Here is a 19,771-nt window from a genome sequence, read left to right on the forward strand (position 1 = left end):
AAGCTTTGACACTGACAGCTGCATTGGTGGAATAGTGAGTGTGTCTGTACTTGGTGCCTGAGCAGCTTCAGCAGCAGTCCATGCAAATATAACAATGTCTGCAGCGAAGATGGGTTTGTGTTAAAATGCTAAATTACTTTATTGACCAGCAGAAATGTAGACCTCCATTCCCTTCTGCAAGTTCTGCTGTGAAAATGTTAACCTCCCCATGAGAGCTGAGGTGATGGTTGAAGAGAGCTGTCTTTTTAAATCACTGCAGCAAAAATTATGTGCTTATCAGCATTCAGTCACTTCATTTGAAATAACACATTTTTCTGAAAGTTACTAGCTCATCACTCTTCATGTCACCATATTTCTGGGTGTGGGCTTTTAAGTCTCCAGAATTCAGACTTGTGCAGAATTGTTTTCTTTGTTTCCAGAACAGACAATTATCTTGAACTACAAAATTAAACTTTAAAGAAATATTTGTTGTTGGTATAAATACCATTTTGAACACTCCACCCTGCTGTCATTGTTACTGAAAAGGATATGTATCGGCTTAGTATCATAGCTTATTGTGGTTGACCAGTGATTCCTAGTTAGGGTTCTTAAAGTACATTCTTTTCTTCAAATGTAACAGATGTAAATAATATGCTTCCCTAAAGCATGGCTTAATATTTCTAAGGGGGGAAAAGGTATATTAAATGAATTTTAGTTGTAACCGAGCTTGCTGTTTATGCTGTATTTTTTCCAAGTATTATTTAAAAATGTGTAATGTATTTTAAAATTCAAGACCAAACTTTTCATGATTTTGATTTGTTTTTTCCTCTTTACAATCATTATTTGCAATATGGTTGTAACATGCGGTTGTAACATTTGCCATCGGAGTTGTCAGCTAGAAACTTGTGTGTTTTACGCGAAATTGAAGGTTACAGAGCTGTGGTTTGTATACGTAGGGAGAAGACACAAAAGGCAAAAGCTCAACTGGCCAGTGTTATTTCAGATGACAAGAAGGGCTTTTTAATTGTGTTAATAGCAAGCTGAGGTTTAGAGGAAACATTGGACAGATACTTGTTGAAGATGGTCATTTGACTAACAGGGATGAAGAAAAAGCGTTTTAAAATATTTTTAGCAGGCTCCTCTGCTCGTCCGTTAATAGTGGTGTTTAGGACAGGTTCGCAGAGCATGAGCAACCTTCATCCCCTTCTCAAGCGATTACCTCATGCTAATGCAGCAAAACCTGAAAATGCATTCAGTATGTTACTGCTGAACTTCTTCTCAGAGTACATGATTGGAAAGGTCGTATTCAGGTGGTGATCTTGAATAGTCATCTGTACACAGGTGTTTTTTTTCCTAGGTTTTTTAGTGCTTGGTTTTTCACATTTACTTTTTTAGAAAAAAATGGGAAAAGTTGCTGTTGTAATAGCAGGTAAGGTTCACATTTTAATCTTTTGAAGTAGAGTATGTAAGTTGCATAGAAGGCTTGGGAAAGAAAGCAATTTAATATCCAAGTGGTTTATCTCTTGTGTTCATCACTTCCTTTTGTTACTTAACTGTTTTCTTTCTCTGAAATCTCTATAATGTTTCCTTAACTCAGACATTTGTTGAGAGAGAATTCTTTTTCCATGAAGTTAAATTAAATTGAATTAAATATCCTTAAGTTTGAACTTCATCTGTATTCCCAGAATCAGCTGTGTTGTTTGATATCAAAGTCACACTAATGTGTGGCTGTAAAGTTTAAAGTTTAAAAATAACTGTAAAAAGGTAAAATAGAAAAGTGTTTTGACTTGAGAAAAACAATTCCTTGCTTGGAAGTGATGTGAATCTGTCCGTGTAAGTTGGTGGAGCAGCCCCAGCTGTGACAGTGCAGACAGGTCAAGGAAGCAGCACACTGAAAGAAAATTCCTGTTCTGAAAGGAAAGAACAAAGTTTGTTTGAAATGATGGGACTGCTATGTCAGCACAAAAGCATCTGCTGTCGACAGGAGCTGTGTCCCTGCCAGCAGGCACTCTCAGCGCGGTCGTGTCAGCGTCCTGCTTGTGACAAAGGCTCTATGAGGGAATTGAAATTCTTACTGTACTTGCATTACAGTTAAGTAAGAGAGAATTTATTTTGATTTCTTCTCCTTTTGGCTTCCCTCAAGTTAGATTAGTTTGGGAGTTATGGCACCTCATTCTATAAATCAATACCTGGAATTGCCGTGAAAGTCCTTGCGACTGAAGAGGGATGGGCATGCTGAGTTGTGGTGTCATCGTGGAGCAAGCGCGCTTGCCTTTCTTTAGCCACGTTTCTTTGCCAGTGGGGAGCTGTAAATTGCTGGTTTGTGTAGCCCTCAGTGCTGCTGTCAGCTCAGTAATTTCCCATCCTGTGCCACCTCATTCTGTGTGATTTGAGGCTGTATGTTCCTGTATGGCAAAATCCTCTTCCGTCACTCTCTGGGCAGGCTGGAGGAGCAGCATTGGTGCACTCTGCTAACACATGTAAGTCTACATGAGTGATGTGTTATCCAAAACTTCCGCTGTGCCCACCAGAAAAATTCCTTCTCCACAAGCACTAGATAATAGAAAGGCTGTAAATATATGTTGTTGAATCGGATGTTGGTTTTAGGCTTAACATAACCTTTTGAAAAAAATATTTTTCATAGTTGCAATTACGTATTATTGAGGAAGTGCAATGCTGTTTCAGAGAACTTCTAAGCAGGATTATTATGGGTTATAAAATGTTAGTCTTCTAGTTTTAAGATAAGTATGTTACAGAAGGATTTTAGAATTTCCTGCAATTGTTTATGAAACAGGAGTTTGCGGTTTAGTTTTGGCTGTTTGCTGTGTTTCACAGCAGATGGCCCTTTTAGTTTGAAGGTCCTTTGCAGAATGCTTGAAATTTTTTGTTTTTTTCTTTTTTCTTTCTCCAGAAGTATAAATTAGCAATGTAGTACAGATTTCTGCTTCCTCACAGGAGTTCTGCAGAACTTCAGAAAGCGACAGAATAAATCCACTGATGTGCAGATATAGTGGATAGCTGCCAAGCAGCACGGTGCTTCCTTTCCTCCTGCTCCGTGCCAGTTATCAGCACTGGTGGTACTTTTTAGAGTACTTTGTGATCGGCTCTTATTTCTGTCTTCTCTAAAACCAGCTTGTAAGAGTTGCTTTCAGTTTGAGTTGGTAGCACTTCACAATTACTTGAAGTGACCTAAAGCATAATCTCTCCTCCCTACCTGTCAGCTACTGCTCTTAACACCATAACTGTTAAACTACTTGATAGTCTGCATTAACTGCACTTACTTTATGAGGAAGCTTATGAAGGAGAGTTTGAAAAAAATTAGTGTTGCACAACTCTCTTCTTCCTTTAAAACCTTGGTTTGGAAAAAATCTAGGTTTGAATGGGTTATAATAGTTTTCCGTTCGGTGGTGCTTGCCTCTATCACCTATTGTGCAATATTTTGTTGGTGGTTGGTGTCCGTTGTTGGCTGTAACTATTCCAAGAAAGGTTTAACTGCTGCTTCTTGGATGATTTTTACAGTCTACATTCTTTTATAAAGTAGTCTTTTCTTTCTTCAGGATAAATTAGTGTCTTGACTGTTTTCAGTCCTGTATTTGGGATGCCTTCAAAGTGACTTCATATGGTAAGAGTATTGCTTTTTCCACTAAGGAAGAAAAGATACAACTGCCAAATTATACAATCTGGTTTGGGAAAGACACCTTCTTATTTTCCTGATAATTGCCTTATTAGGCTTTGTAAAAAAATAGAAAAAAAAAATCCTAAATCCATCAGATCATTGATACTTGTTATAAGATAATGATCAATTGTTGGTTTTTTGTAACTACAGATATTTAATGAAAAAGTTATTAACTTGTCCTTGTTGTGTAAGATTATCCCATTTCTAGAAGAGAAATAACTGCAACAGACTTGGTTTGCAGTAGATATTTTAATCTAAGAGACAATTAATTAGATAAATCTTAATAAGGTTAAACCACGCAAATGGAACATCTCTTTTACTGGGTTCAGTAACATCTTGCACGAATCTAGTTTAGATAGTTGCCAGTCTTTAATCAAATGTGTTTATTTTAATGAGATTAAAAAATAATAGTTTCTTAAATATCAATGTTGGGTCTTTAATATAGTGATTTTCTTTTTTGCCTGTTAGTATGTTCAGAATGGCATGTGAACATTTGTTTCAGAATAAGTTGTTGCAGAAGACTTTTTGGAATATGAAGATATCAGTAGGCACTGACAGAATGTTTAAGTGCTTGGAAACTATAGGCTGGTTGGCCTTAAAAGCTTTGCAAAGCCCACTGCTTTCAATGGACCAGATCCTTCAGGGAGCTGGAGTACAGAGCCACACCAGACCGTATCCTGTAGTTTTTCTGTTGTAAAACTGCCATGCCATGCAGGGATTTGTATAGGATCAGTTGTAGTATTGGCTTTTATACCAGTAGTACTGGTGCAACTCATGTTTCAGTTACTCAGAAAGCCAAAAATATCAAAAGCATTTTTGTACCAGCTCCGACATCGAGGGGCTTCTTTCTCTCTGGTGACACTGGCTGGTGCACATGAGAATACTGGCATGTTTGCCACTTAATTCTTGTGGTCTGCAGGGAAGAAAATCTGTTAAACAAGTATCAGAGGTTCTTCTCTACCAAATGCCATTGTTTTATGGTGGTGAACGCTTATTTTGCTTTAACTGATCCAATGCAGTTGCTTCCCAGAAGGCTGGATAATGTTAGTAATTTTGGAGCACTTCCCTGTCTCAAGATCAGCTGGCAGAAATGAGTTATTTCCTTGGATGACTGAGTTCTGTGCTCAAAGAGAATTTTCTTTTGTAGTCTGTTGTTTTTAAATAACTAAGGGTTAGATCACATCAGTAGGTCGCAGTAGTCACAGTAATAGATTTAGGAAGATGAAGTAAGTTTTTTGCTTTAGTGTGTACAAATATGCCAACAGACTTTTAGAGAATCGTCTTGGAATTCAAAGTATAATATAAATGTAATGGAACCAAATCTTTTTAAATGTAATATTCATATTGGATTATTTATTTTCCTGTCATGAAAAATGTCTGTTAGATATCTGTTTTGTCAGTGATTTTAAGATTATAAAAATCTGTTTTATTTAAATATGTTGCAGATAGCCTCCAACATTGATAGTGTTAATTTTTTCCTTAATTTTTTGTACCATCTTCCTAGGGTACTTCGTTCTGCATTACCATCTGTGATGAACTCCATGTAAAAATACGAGAGCTTGTAGTCTTTTCTTCCTGCTTTCATATGTAGCTTGATTGCTTTAAAAAATCACTGCCATTAGTGTGATGTGTGGATCGGTTCTTTTTATCATCGTATTACAACCTCATTTCAAAAATACTGTTTCATCTAGCAAAACAAATACACTGGAATTGGCACATTTCAAGCGTTATTTCCTCCTCTGCGTTTTCTGCAAATGTTGGACAGCGTGGGCTGGTTTAGTTAAGATTCTCTAACCTTACTTTGGAAGCAGTTTCTCTTCCCATTAGTGTAGTACGTGGTATACATGAGACAGGAATTAAGGATACAAATCCCTGGCTGAACTGCTGGCCTTGGCATGAGTTGGACCAGACCCCAGGCTGGCTTTAGCCCATGCCAGCAGAAGATTGACAGCAGAATTCATTACTCCTCTCTGGCTCACAGCAGCTGGCACAAAAGCAGCTCTGCAAGCTTTACAAAAGCAGGGAGCTGGCTCACAATGGTCATTCTTCGGTGCACAACTGCAGTTAAGCTCTGGTGACTTCGAACTGTTCAAGGGGAAATAGAATTTGGTCCGTAGTCTGTGTCTTAAATACAGTGCTCCTGTGTATTAATATTTGATGCTGTTTTTTTTCCCCAGAGTGTTGGGTTTTGTTTTGTGTTTTTTTCTTTTTTTTTTTTTTTTAATTAAACCTTCAACTTTTCTTACTGAATACTTTGTTACGTTTTCTTGTAGGTCATTTCAGGCTTTCTAGTTTTGTTACTGAAGCCATTTCAGTGTCATTTTTCACTTGCTCCTTCTTTATCTGAACGTCAGTCTCTCTGCTGACAGAAGTGATGCAGAGCGACAAATGCCAGAGTACACAGCTTTGCTGTAAAAAAATAGTCACTTTTCCTTCGTATCTGTTTCCTTTCTACTTATGTTTTTCGTTGAAATCCTGTATTACACAACACAGATGAGAAGCAGAAAGCTAATAATTGCTGAGTAGAAGTAGTATGTATGGTCTGAATCTGTAGCATGCATAGCTGAGTGTTCATGATGCCTGGCTACAATTACTTGACCTTTGAGAAGATTTTTGGGATGATTCCAAAAAACACAGAATTTGTCCATCTTACTATCTTGAGCAACCATTCATTTCTTTTCTTGAAAGGGATTCCTTTGTGAACCAGTAGGCGCCTGTTTTTTAAAGTAACAATCGAGCGTTTTGTAACCCATGCTGAATTCCTTTGGATGAACTGTTTATAATTAATGGTATTGCATTAGGGTTTCTGGAGTGTCCCAGCTAGAGAGTTGCTGACTGAGACATCTATTGCACAAACATTTATTTGGCATTATAGCCTCCGCTCCAAAATTCTGCAGTCTATGTTGGAGCGAGTTGGATCCAGACCACTTACAGAGGAGGAATATGTGAGTAAGTAAAGAGGTGGAGGATGAGATAACAATAAAAGTGTTTGTGCTGCCTTCAACCGGTGGTTTGTCCTGTCTAATCATCTAGTGATGTTCTGTAAGCACCACAGGCAAACCTGAAGGTCTTCTAACCCTTCATGCTTGTAAAGCAGGTAGGCAGATCCCAAATTCTAGGACACAAAACTGTATACAGTAGCCTCTTCTCTGCGTCATAGCTGGGCTTGAAGCATGGCAGCAGCAGGCCAAACCCAGCATGTGCACAGGCAGATCTCCTTTCTCGGAGGAAGTGTGCACTCAGGAAAGGCTGTTTCTACAACATATCTTGCAGTTTGCTCCAGCCCACCATCTCTCCTAGGGAGCAGAGAGGAACTTGCCTGTACATACATACTATGTAACATATGCATAGTGTGGAAATACATGTGCTGTGTATCATGCACATATAAGGCAGACTTGAAGGCAAGAGGGCCACGAAGTCTAAGGAAGGACTGCAATTTGAAAAACCATGTTAAATAATCTGTTGCCCCTTGGCTGGGGGAAGGAACTGCTAAAAATGGGCTGTAGAGCAGAAATAATGTTCAAACCATTTGTCCTGTTCCAGTCTAGCATAAGTGTTGTGAGGTGTATCGAGGGCTTTAATTCAACTATATCTATGTGGGTTGGCGTTAAAATATTTTTCTGAAGGAAAAAGAGCATCTGGTGCTAGTTTTTTGGAAGAAAAAAAGACACTGTGAGATGCTGACTTAAAGTTCGCCGATTTTCTCAGTTTTGGGGACCAGGCAGCATGACGAGGCTGGAGTTAAGAGGCTTCAAGGAGCTAAGATGCAGGCTGGTTTGTGTTTGAGGGCGGTTGAAGTGATAGGCTGCAGCGCTGTGAGACATGGCAGCGCGGCCACCGGCCTTGTCCCAGTGGCCGAGCAGAGAACTTCTCCATGTTCAGGCAGGAAGGAGAAAACTTGTTATTTCCTGCTGATGCTGCCAAAGGGGAATCCCTCTGTTTTTTCTCTTTCTTGACGGAAATGAGCTAGGGCTGATTGTTTCGACCTCGCCAAGGAGGGAATTGACCTTCCTGCTTCTTTGCCAAGAAAATAATTTGTTTTCTTTATTTCATAGCTTTTCCTTTTCATTGTAAAGCATTTGTAACCCCTTAGTGGTAAGTTTATGGTACTGTGATTCCCATGCAAATAAGCAGAATTTGTGGATAAGTTTCAACCATTTAGTACAGAGTTTCAGAGGTATTCATGCTATGTGTGCATGAATTAAATTTGGAAATTAGAATTTGTTATCTAGGGATCCAAAATTACTGAAGTATCAGTTCTTCCCGTTCCCTGGGATTAACCCAAGTGTAATAACAAAAGTATTGCCAATTTACAAGGACTGATTTCTTGTCCGTTTTATGCTTCCGATTGTTTTAACAGTGCACTGTGTACTTGTGTTAATCTGTCAAATGAGATTTGACCTATTAGTTTTCTGAACTTGATGTATTAGGAGTTTTTCATTGCATCCTTTGGTATTCCTTGGTACACTTGCCACCTCTGAAATTATGTACACTTACATTTCATGAGGCTGTGTAACAGAAGTACTGTAATCAGGCTTACAACATTTGCTGCTTCTCCATGATCCGACTAGTATTTTATTAATGGGACAAGTTGCATATTTTGACTTCCCTGCGTTTTTGAGGAACCACCCACAGCTTTCACTTGTACTAAAGTTGCCACAAATATCTTTCCAGTTTTTGGAACTTCAGGCATTCATCTTCAGTAGTCAACCCTCTCTCTTCTTAATAACTTTTCCCTTGTGAAATTTCATATTCCCTTTAGGCCTTCTGGCTATCATTAACTCATTAGGCTGTTTTGTTTCTTTATCTCAGTCATATAGAAGCCTTCTATGATTCTGGTATACCTTTCTTCAGTATGTCTGCTCTGTACCATGTGAGATTTTTAACCTTGAGCTTTTGAGCAGTTTCTAAAGCTGCCTGGCTTGGCAAAGTAGGTAAATTCGCGTATAGCTGTGATGCACTTGATTTATGGCATCTTTACTCGCTGCTGGATTTTATTAGTTTTCATTATGTCTTATGAGATGGGGAAGTATTTGCTCTCTTGAAATTCAGTATCGCTTCTGTATCCTTTGAACCAAGTTTTACTGAATCCAAGAAACTGACATTTGCTACTTTCACATTTTCCTTCTGGTTTGTCCTACTTTCTCCCATAAGCAAAAGATACAGAATTGTTTGTACTTCAGTTAATCTTTACATAATTATTGTGCACCCTGAATCCTTTCCACACAGCACTTTTAATGCTCAGTCCTCTAAATTGTTGCAGCAGCAGGTGCCTTATCTGCTTTATGGGCTTTGCCATCAACTATATTTTTCCGTGATTGTCATTGAACAACTTTTACTGTGTTTTTCTCTTTGTGCAATTGTCTCATTCTCAAGAGGTTTAAACAAGGACAGCCTTTGTGCTTCTGCGGTGACATACTTGTAGTCTTAGTTTGCTTATCTCTTCTTTCCATTAATTGTTTTATATGTTTTCTAGGGTAAAAGCAAATAAACCATTAAATCTTTCTGGACATCTACTATTGTGCCAAATAGTTTAGGTGCCAATTGGGGTCACTGCTGTCTTCACCTGGGTATTACTTTTTTTTTTTTTCTTCCAGAATGTTTTAACTCCCTGAAATGTGTTTGTAGGATGAGGGGTTTTGTGGTTTGTGGGGTTTTGGTTTGATTTTTCCCACTTTACACTTCAGTTTTCAGCAGTTCTTAGATTTCCCTAGTGGAGGAGCCTCTTACGGCTCATAAAAGAGGGGAGACCGCAGATTGTTACAGCTTGTCTCAGTATGGTCTTTTAGGATGATCTATGGCTGAAATATGACAAGGAAAAGCTTAATGGTTTTCTTGGTATTTGTAAGTGCCTACATGTATTTTGTGTATGTAGGTATAGTTAGGAAGTGGTGATAATGGCTGAGATACTTTCCTGGTATGCTGGCAACTTTTCTTCCTGTGCTTTTTTAGTTGCTTCCTAGCAAGACTAGTGGGTCAAATGGTTGTAAGAGGTTTCTTGTCCTCATTTTCCATTTTCCAGAAAAAGGGCATCTGTGATGGAAGTGTTTTTAAGATGGGGATGTGATTTGAACAGGGATTGGCCAGCCATCTGATCTGTATTGGTACAGGTTGGGCTATGCAGGTACAGACAGTACAGAGGAGAGATTAGCGAACGTTTGTTGTGGCAAATTATGGAGGTCCTAGACCAGGACAAAAATCATGGACCAAGAATGAAAGGAGGAGCTAGAAGGTTTTAAACGATTTCTGTAAACTGTAGTATATATATATTTTTTATCAAAATATTAACTTGAACAGGGTTCTTGCCTTCCTTCCTTAAAGGAGCATTCAGGCAGAGCAGTCTTCCATATTGTTCAGCTGTTGACAAGAATTAGTTACAAGGAAAGTGTTATGGCAAGTCATTTCCTTTTTTTGTTTCTAAGGTCTCTGCTTTTTTGCTCGTTGAATTTTCTAATTCTTTTTCGCACATATGGACTAACAGAATTCACTGTGTTCCAGATTTTTAGTATGTCTGAATTCTAGTGACAAAGCTAAATATAAAAATTGCACATTATTTCAATACGTTGTGTTTACTTTCTGCCATGTAACTTTCCTTTTATACCTAATTCAAGAGTGCATTTCATTACTTCCATGTTCACCAAATCCCAACCACATGAAGAGGTTATTCACCACTTAGGAATGAAAGTCCATCTGTTAGTTATTATCTTGGTGCTGCAGCACTTCAGAATGAGTGCTTGGGAGAGACTTTAAATGCTGTACCCAGTCTTTGCTCTTTTCTAGGCAAATGCAGATACCTAAGAAATGCCACCCTCTTTTGTTTGGGGGGGAAAAAAATCCTCATTCTTCCCATAAGTTCACAGACGTTTGGTTGTGGATTCTTAGGACTAGGCCCAAAGTAGATAGCATGATTTATTGTATCTGAATTATGCCAAGTAAATACCTCGATGTTTCCACTCAGTTCTAGGAAGAAAAATAATCTTTGTTTAAAATATGCCACAAGGGTTTTAGCTGATCTCTCTCACAGGAAAATTATGAACGTCATTATACAAATATGCATTTTAGTAATATTTACAATTATTTAGATGGTTAAAGCTTGTTTGTTCCCTTTTCAGTGTCTACAAGTCTACAAGACTAAACTAGAGGAATAACATGCTTACAATTTTTCTGTAATTCCAGATTGCAGATTTTTCTTTATTATTATTAAAACCAAAGTTCCTGCAGATGACATTCAGGAAAACCTGATCAGTAGGGAATTTCCTGCTGTCTGAATTCATGGAGACAGGTTTTGCCGCTGCGATGACAGCCCGGGGCTCCGCTCGAGGGGAGCTGCTGGTGATGCGGTGACCTAATCCGGCATTCCTGCCTGTGGGAGACAGATTAGGAGGCTGAGTTGTTGAATTCCTGGAAGGTGGAGGAATAACTATAGATAGTGGAAACTATCCTTTGCAGAAACTCACAGATGGCAGCAGAAGTGCAGAGCCACATTAATTTCGGCCTCTTTTGAAAGGTAACAAAGACATTCGCAGAGCAAATGTAACGTGTTATATGGGAACTGATGTGGGATTGCTGAATCTTGTTAAACTTCCTCAATTGTCACAATTTTTGTAGGCTTTTAAACTGCCTGCTGGCAGGCAAAATTGATTTAATTTTTGTCCTTTAAAAAGCAGTTATTGTTATTTCATTCCAGCTAAAATCAAAAACTGTTGTCTGCCAAGACTGTTTCTTTGTGGTGCTTATAAATGAAATCGTCTTATTAAGAAGAAATCCAGGCCTATTTCTTGCTTCGTGACACGGACATAAAGCCTTGCCTGGGGAAAGAAAATCATCCGGAAAGTGTATTATTGGGCAGCGGGTGTTGGACAAGGAGGCTGAGGGAAAGAGAGGAAGGGAGAGACAAAATGTGGGAAGTAAATACCAGGGAGGAAAGAAGATGGAGAGAGAAGGTGCAAAGAGGAGTCCCACTGAATGCAGGGCCTGGGAACCGTAGTGCAGATATTTGTATGAAATGGGCAGCGGGAGAAAAGAGGAAACAGGGAGGGTCTGAAAGAGAGATGTGAAGATGGGGTGTTAAGGCACTGGTTCTGTCATTTCATTTGGAGCCAGGCTTATCTTCAAATCCATCCTGTCGTGTGGGGCTGAAGGGACTTGTTTAGGATGACAGCCTCAGGTAAGTTTGTTCCTGCCCTGAAGCATGGAAGAGTCTGAGTTAAAGGACAGACTTCCACTGGTTGTCATTCATTTAGTGGGTTGTCACTTGAAATACACAGTGAAGGAAGGACCTGAAGAAGGTTGTGGCTTGTTATGGGTTCTTACTGAGCGGTCCATGCAGTCCTAGTGATGCAGGACAAGTAAGTAAAACTGGTGATAAAAGAATATCTGGTAATATCTGATGACCAGGTTCCCCCTGCTCTGTCTCCTACCTGTGGTAGGACCACTTCCCTGCAAATACATAGCAGGACCGGTGGTCCAGTGGTACCCTATGTACTCGGCTCATCCTGGTGAAGTTACAAGACTTGTAAGAATGCCATTTCATTTTTCTCCAAGTCCAGCCTTTTCTTAAGTAAAAATTGAAATTTTGTGCATATATAGGTGTCTGGAAAAGCCTTACAAGGCAGTCTTATTTTGCCCATAGGTCTTTGTTGTTCACCCTCTGATGTATGACTTTGTTCTAGTTCTGGAATAAAATTGGGAAGGTTTTTATCGTGACAAAGTCTTTCAGAGAGAACTTGAAAAATCAGTCTTGCTGTGGAGCTGTCCTGTATTAGACTTTGGAACTGAGTGACAAGCATTAGTTTTCTTTTGAGATCTTTTAAGCATGCACAGTCAAGGAAGAGGTTGGCAGGTGGATTAGCAGAAGACCTCAACTTGCTCTTATGTATAAAGCAGGGAATGTGTTAGACTGAGGTCTTTTGGATAGCACAGACAATAACAGCAAAGTTTAAAAAAGAGAAGCATTAAGCTTCTTTGTTGTATTCCCCCTGGAGTTTACAGCCTGCATTGTGTACTAAAAATTTAGATGTTTTCTCTGTCACTGTCTACCAATAAAAATTACTTTAAAACAAAAAAAGATAAAGCTCCGACTCGGTGATCTAACACTTCAGTAATTTACTATCATAAAATAGTTTAAAGTACAAATGTTTTATCTTATGCCAAGCTGGACGCTAAAGATGTTTTGTCTAAAACATGAGATAATGGAAAGTGTATTGTGGCATGTGAATTACTTTAGCCTTTTGGTGGTAAATGTTTGCTTAACCAGAAAAGAATGTGTTGAGGTCCCTGCCAAAGAAAAGGTATTGCCATACTTTGCATTTAGAGTACTGTAAATAAAGCAGTAAATATGTTTCTGTTCATGTGTGCTAATCCCCAAGTTATGAATGCATTCATTCAATAAGAAATGTAATATACTGTTATCCCTTTTAAAGGGTTTCACTAAGAAGAGGTCATAATTACTTTGGGTTGAGAGAAACATGAAACCAAATATTTTTGTGATGATTGAAGTTGAATATGAGAGAGAAATAACTTTTGTTCAAACTAAGTTTCCCTTAAATCCCAAGAACTCAAATCCTGTTTTACCTTCTATATTCTTCTCGTGTGCTGACTCCTCTGATGTACTGTTCTCAATCACGCATTACTGTAAATCATAAAGGATATAATATCCTTCACCCAGTGTTGTTTTTGGCAAAGGAAAACCCAACTGCATAATATGTTAATGATCAGAGAAGGTAGAGCAGCTGTGGGAAATACTCCACTTATTGCCCGCGGTGTATTTTGGGTTTGAACTTCATTTGCCTTTAACTGATACAATAGCTTAGTAGTAATTTAATAATGCTGATTACAGAAAGAATTGCATAACTCAGATTGCAGTGTAATAATATCAGAGCATCTGCTGGATGCCGCAGTTACAACAAGTGGCAGCAACAGGGTTTCTCTTACAGAGGGCTTTGAAATACCTCTTCCTTTCCCCAAAATCCCACGTCCCGGTTTCCAGTGAGAGAGTTGGGAGATGGTACTACAGTTCTAGGAAATAATCGTGGAGAAGATACTCAGTGTACTCGTTATCACTGTGGCATCATTTGTGACCGTACCTGCGAGAGGACCCTTTTCTGGGAAAGGGCTGTGCGACTGCTTCGTGTGGCTCTTCAGCACACACCTGGGGGGATTCTATGGGGAGTTCCTTGCAGATGCTGCTGGAAGCAGAGATTTGCATAGGCATAAATGGGGATATTCTGCCAGCTTTTAGAAATTATTGCCCTAGTGTTTTGTCTATCAGAGCCCTTACTGCTACAACAGCAGAGCTGCAAGTGCTTCTAATACGCCTTTGCTGTACTGGTTGCTCAGACATGCTTTTTATTTCATCTTCTCAGTATTTTACTGATAATTCATAAGTGAATGTGATAAATAAGGTACACTACTAACTGTGTAAATGAAACCTGTAGTGCTAAAGCCCATAAATAGAACATTTAAAATTAATTTTTTAAAATTTTGGTAAATATATCCATTTTGATAACTCAATGTCCATATCCAGTTTTAGTAAAGATATTCATTAAGATCTCATAAATAATTTCAGCCCTTATAAAAATTTGACTTCGATTCTCCTCTTGTTCTTATGCTCTTGATGTTAGGAGGGTTTAAAGAAATTATGTAGTTGGATATATAATTTGAATCATAAAATAGTTATTCTGAACATTATATAATCTGAAAATCTGTGGATTACCAGAAGCCTTCCCTCCCTGCTGCCCAGATGTACATTATGTCCCTAGTAATATTAAAATCCAAATAAACTTCCCTGTTGTTTTTAAGGTACAATGAACTGGATGCCAGTAGAAGCCTCCTAGACAATTTGAAAGGCAAAGTAATAATTGAGTATCCAACGTTATTTGTGGTCTTGAAAACATTGAAGAAAGACATGGTGGTTCTTGGCCAAGGTAAGCATATATTTATTTCCTGTTACACTACACTTGCATATTTTAGTTAAATAAACAATAATTAAGAATACACCTATTAATAATGCCAGGAATGTGCAATATGTTTTGTATTTCCCTCTCAATAGAGAAGATAGCTATAAAAAAAGCTGTTATGAAAGCTCAGTCTTAAAACTGGTGGCTGATGGCTTACACCCATAAGCTGTATAGGATGTGTTTTTCCTAACGGTTACTGGTGCTTGATTCTTTTTTCTATGTATTTACCAGCTAAGGTTAAAAAAAACCCCACACACATACCAAAAAAACAGCAACACAAACAAACAAAACCAACCCCAACTCTTCAGACTTGTGCTAAATTTTGTATGTAGCAAAGTTTGACAAAGTTGGTTATTTTTAAAAAGTGAAGCTGTCTGGGGAAGATAAGTTTTAAGTAAGCCTGCTAATCATACAGACGATCATTCTGCTTTGTTTTCTCACGTAACTCCTAGCATTGGACAAACAATTCTGAGCTACAGGATAATTATTAGAAATCATAATCACAAAGGAGCATTTTGAGTGGGTTAAAAGCACAATATTACCTTTCGAAAAGTACTTAGTTGAAGGAAAACTTCCATGTTGGAGTTAAGCTAGAGGAGAGTCCGGGTCTTGCAGGAATTTGTATTTCAGTTTTGAAGTTTATTTCCATCTTTCTCCCCAGTATAAAAGCTTCAGGTCCCAGCTTTGCTTCCTGCAGCTGCTCATATAGGGAATGGTTCTCTTGTCTATTAGTCCCCCAACTAGTCACCATAGTTACCAAATTCCATACTTTTCAGCGATGACCAGTCTGTGATGTTTACAGATTTCTGAGGAAAAGCTTTGAAATGTGTTTGAAATGGTTGTTTACCTGCGGCAACTCATTCATGGCTCTATATGTGCATAATTGGACTGAATAAATATAGACTCATAATATTGCACCAGTGATATCAAACTTCCATGGCTCTTGGCTGTTCTGGCTAGATGGCACCAAGTGGTCCACTGGAGCAATTTGCTCTCAGAGGAACGGCATGCAAACATTTCTTGTGACACGTGCTGCAAGAACTTGTGAGAGAAGACACGAGGTGGGGGTTGAGCTGGGGTCCTGTCTGAGCAGCGAGTCCAGGGCTGTTTACCCAAGGAGTGCACACACGTGCACTGGAGTGCAAGGAAACCGGGTGCTTTCAGTTTATCCATTGTAGAAACGAGTCCCTTGCTTCTCAGTAGTCAGCTCTACCGCTGTGATTTACGTGTCAGGAGAGAATTACGGTTGATTGACTCATAAACTTAAGCTGGATATGGTGGTTGTCATTGTCTCCTGAGCTAGTAGGGAGGGTGTGCTTTTAAGGGTGTATATTCAAATAAGTGTTAATTGAACAACTGTATTTTTGAGGTCGTGCTGCTGCAACAACGAGCTGGTTCTGTAAAAGGCAGAGGAGAAGGGCAGAGGGAAGGGAAAGCCTGTAACAGCCGGAGAAGTGCCGGTGGCTCTGTCACAGGGCAGCACCGCCTCTGCTGCAGGGATCGCTCAGTTTGCAGTCATCCCTGAAGCTGCTAGTCAGGGGACGCCAGCAGCTAGTTCAGCTTTGGGGAACCATTCATTTTCTTAACCTCTCTTTACGTGAGGTGCATAGCTCCCTGTTGAGATGTCTTGGGCATAACCAAGCAAAAGATTATAGCTAATGGCAAAAACCCATTATTTTCACAACTTCTATTATAATTTATTTTTGTACATCTTAGTTAACGTATTAACACTTCAGCCTCAGGTTTGGCTTGGACCCTCTGTTCTTGGAGCTTTTTCTGTTCAGAGTGGAAGCCTGCCACGGTAACTCCAGATTCTTTCAGGAAAAGTGTGTTCAGAACATGAATATAAAAATAGGAGGGCTTTTTTGCTGCTACTGCATGTGAAGATAAAATACCACTTTTGTTGAAGTGTGGCACAGTCATTGTACTCTTATTTGTGTGTCCTCCTTAAAGGGAAAAAACAGTATTCCCTGCTGTGATTTAAATTACAGCTCCCAAAGAGCGGGGGAGAGCTAGAGCTGGACACCTTCAAAGAGAGAATGCTAGAATTTATTGAGGACAAAGCCTGTTTCTCCTGTCCTTGTTCTTAGAAATGGCTGAAGTATCTTGGCTGAATTTTCTAAAAAAAATAAGGAAAATAAGGATTGAGGAAGGAAACTGGCACTGAAAAACTTAAAGCTAGAGTTTAAATTTTACGTTATAAGTAAAGTGCAGACAGTTTTATGATGGGAAGAACTGGGCAATGCTATCAGCACTATAAAAATATGTTCTTTGTGAGTGAAGACAATCTATAATTCCTGTTAAGTAACATTTACTGTAACAGACTAAACTAAAGCTAAAATTTGTCTGTTGAACTTCAGCGTGAGTCAGAAGATTGCCACATTCTTTTATGTGATGTTTTGATGCTTGACTTGCTTATAGCAAAAACTACAGGTGCTCTGATTCAGCATACAAGGTCAGTCATGGCTGAAGATAGTTGGGGATTATAGCAGCTTTCACAGGACTTAGGGGCAAAAACAATCCTTACTTTGTGCATTACTCAGTACATATCTGGCATATAAATGTTCATTGATTATACACTAGATTTAATGTAGACAAAATGTGACCTCTGATGTTTCTGGGTGAAATGTTTCTATTTTCTTGAACAAATTCCATTGAAACTGTACAGGTGCACACTGTGTCCTATGTATTATCAGTGTTTGCCAGCTGTAGAACTTATCTTGACAAGACAGTAACTGTACTGCCTCAGCTCTCATTCAGTAATGCTTCCTTGATGAAGCATCTGACACTAAATGCTCCAAAGCTTCTTTAAGTTCATAGTTGGATCAAATACTGAAAATAAAAATGAGAGCAGAGTGTGAATCATGGGACTGCTTTGCCGGAGTTTATTTTTGTGCTGCTTGAGTGCCACTGACCGGTGGCACTTGGTGACCTTACCACAAGGTGACTGGGGTCAGTGCTTGTTAAGGAAGGAGTTTTGAGGTGTGAGGCTGAGGACCAATTTGGGATGCAAGTGTTTCAGGACACGATAGCAGGCCACAACAGCCATGTCCTAAAGCACAAGTTATGGTGCAGCTTTAACCTCATCAGCCCTAGCTTATGGATTCACGCAGCTTAATACCATCTTTGTGATGCTGGAGCATATGGAAGGAGTACACTGGTGCATCATCTTAATTTTCCATTCCTATTTAGAATTTCTCAGCAGTTCCCCATCTTAACTGAAATCCTGATAAAAGTGTAAATGATTTATAATTCATTACAGTTGTGATATGTGTGTAGCAACCCAGAAAACAACATTTAAAACAAAGAAGCCAAGAGAAGGGCTTGAAATTCTCAGTGGATGAAGAGGAAGAGTGTGGGGTAAATACTCTGCTTACCTACTTGACTGAAAGACCAAGATGTAAAAACTGAAAGAAATCGTTAACATTGTCTTGCTTTGTCCTTCAACAACAAGGTCCTACCCAGAGCTTTATCCCGTGGTATGAGACAGGTTATATAAAATAGCTATTCTCAAGAAAAGTGTAATTAAAAGGAAAAGAAAAAAGCAAACTGCTTCTATTTGGTGAGCAAACAACATTGCTGAAACTAATTGCTGCTTTGTTTTTTCTTTGTGTCCTACACCCTCAGATGCCACTGAACCTGCAGAGAACTCAGACGGTGAAAGTTCATCGCTTTCATCTGTGGAAGAAGGGGAAATTCGAGACAGTTAATGATGGTTCTTTGAGAGAAGAGGGTGGAATGAGTCTTTTATATATCTTTAAAAAAAATAATTAAATTTTTTTTTTATACAGCTGAGTTGTCAGAGATTTGGTTTGGCTTCCTTCACTATAGGCAGCACTTCCAAAACTGCCTGCTATTTTTTGATTTAGGAATGCAGATCTAGGGACATAAACAAAGAGATGGGGAATTGCTGGTTCCAGAAAAAGCTGATATTCTCGTTTAATTGCACCCTTTTGTCCATATATCTTTAATAAGTCAGATTAACCCAAATTTAAAGTTTCCAAGTGAGTTTCAACAATAATTTTTTTCCTTTTACTCTAACAGCTCAGTGTCTGATTACTGAGTTTAAACATCTGATCACATATCTGTATTTGTATGTGAACTTGAGTATTAATGCTTAAGCTTACTAAAAAAACTACTGTTGCTTTCATTAGAATAATTTTCTTTTAGGGTATTTGTCATGCAGAGTTGCTGCAAATGATCTTTAGTTTTGACTTTAATCTTCTGTGGTGACATTTTGGGTGCCTGGTGCAATACATTGTTTTTCTTGGTTTCATCTTGTTTGATGTGTTAAGGAAAGGTCAAACCATGTTTTAGGATGACATGTTGCTGTTACATTTAGTCTTCTACTCTGATCTTCTAAACTGGCATGGGTTTTAAAATGAATAGAAATAGATACATAGAGTGTCGCTAGTGCTGGTATACTGGACTTCTAAACAATGCTGATGTTATGCATCTCATATTACTAGTTTACCCACTGGAGCCAGGCATTGTAAATATTGACTGCAATATCAACTAGATTTACCTATTTAGAAACAAATAAACCTTAAAAAAAAAAAAAAAGGTCCTCTACTGTATCATCTGCTGACCATAGAAATCTGATATTTGCTTCTGAGAAGATTTCTAGATCCCGGAGCGCTGATCACCGTACCTGAATCCCCGTGTCCGTGGGTCTGGGAGAGGAGCAGATCAGTGTGAGCTGCCATGGTGGGAGACCCGGGGGACCCGCTGCAAACCCACACCAGGGGCTTCGCAGGAATCAGCACGGGCATTTGGGTTTAGTTTGCACAGGTCTAGCTCAGTCAGCACCCGTGAAGTCTTAAGGACATGATCACTTTGTAAACAGCTCTGTGAGGTTGTTGCTGCCATCACTGTCACCCAGTTTCTCTCCTGCTTGAGACTGACACCTTTGTGACAAAAGTTGGTCAGGTGGGGAGCACGCTGAACTGCCATGAAGGTGGATTTTCAGTCCTAAGTGTTCTTCCTGCCAGCATGGACATTATCAGTGGAAAGACAACAGAGAGCGATGAAGGAACTTGTTGAGGTAACAGGAGGCTGTGCCAGCAATTGGGAGAGGGCTTGGGCTTCCAGGCTCTCAGCTGCTCGGTTCCTTACTGCTTGTGCTGCGTGGTGAGGATTTTTGAGATGCTCAGTGTTT

The 19,771-nt window shown here is 39.1% G+C and overlaps 1 protein-coding gene across 1 annotated transcript in view; it reads left to right on the forward strand.

Moving 5' to 3' along the window:
- ZNHIT6 (zinc finger HIT-type containing 6) overlaps positions 1 to 18,402 on the forward strand; it is a 32,274-nt gene extending 13,872 nt beyond the window's left edge. The window contains exons 10-11 of the mRNA XM_065842731.2: positions 14,456 to 14,580; positions 18,241 to 18,402. Coding sequence (XP_065698803.2) covers positions 14,456 to 14,580; positions 18,241 to 18,323 — 208 coding nt within the window. The 3' untranslated portion in view covers positions 18,324 to 18,402. The remainder of the gene's footprint in view (positions 1 to 14,455; positions 14,581 to 18,240) is intronic.
- The last annotated feature ends 1,369 nt before the right edge of the window (positions 18,403 to 19,771 follow it).

Source organism: Patagioenas fasciata, chromosome 6 (genome assembly GCF_037038585.1).
Source record: "Patagioenas fasciata isolate bPatFas1 chromosome 6, bPatFas1.hap1, whole genome shotgun sequence".
Classification (NCBI taxonomy): domain Eukaryota; kingdom Metazoa; phylum Chordata; class Aves; order Columbiformes; family Columbidae; genus Patagioenas; species Patagioenas fasciata.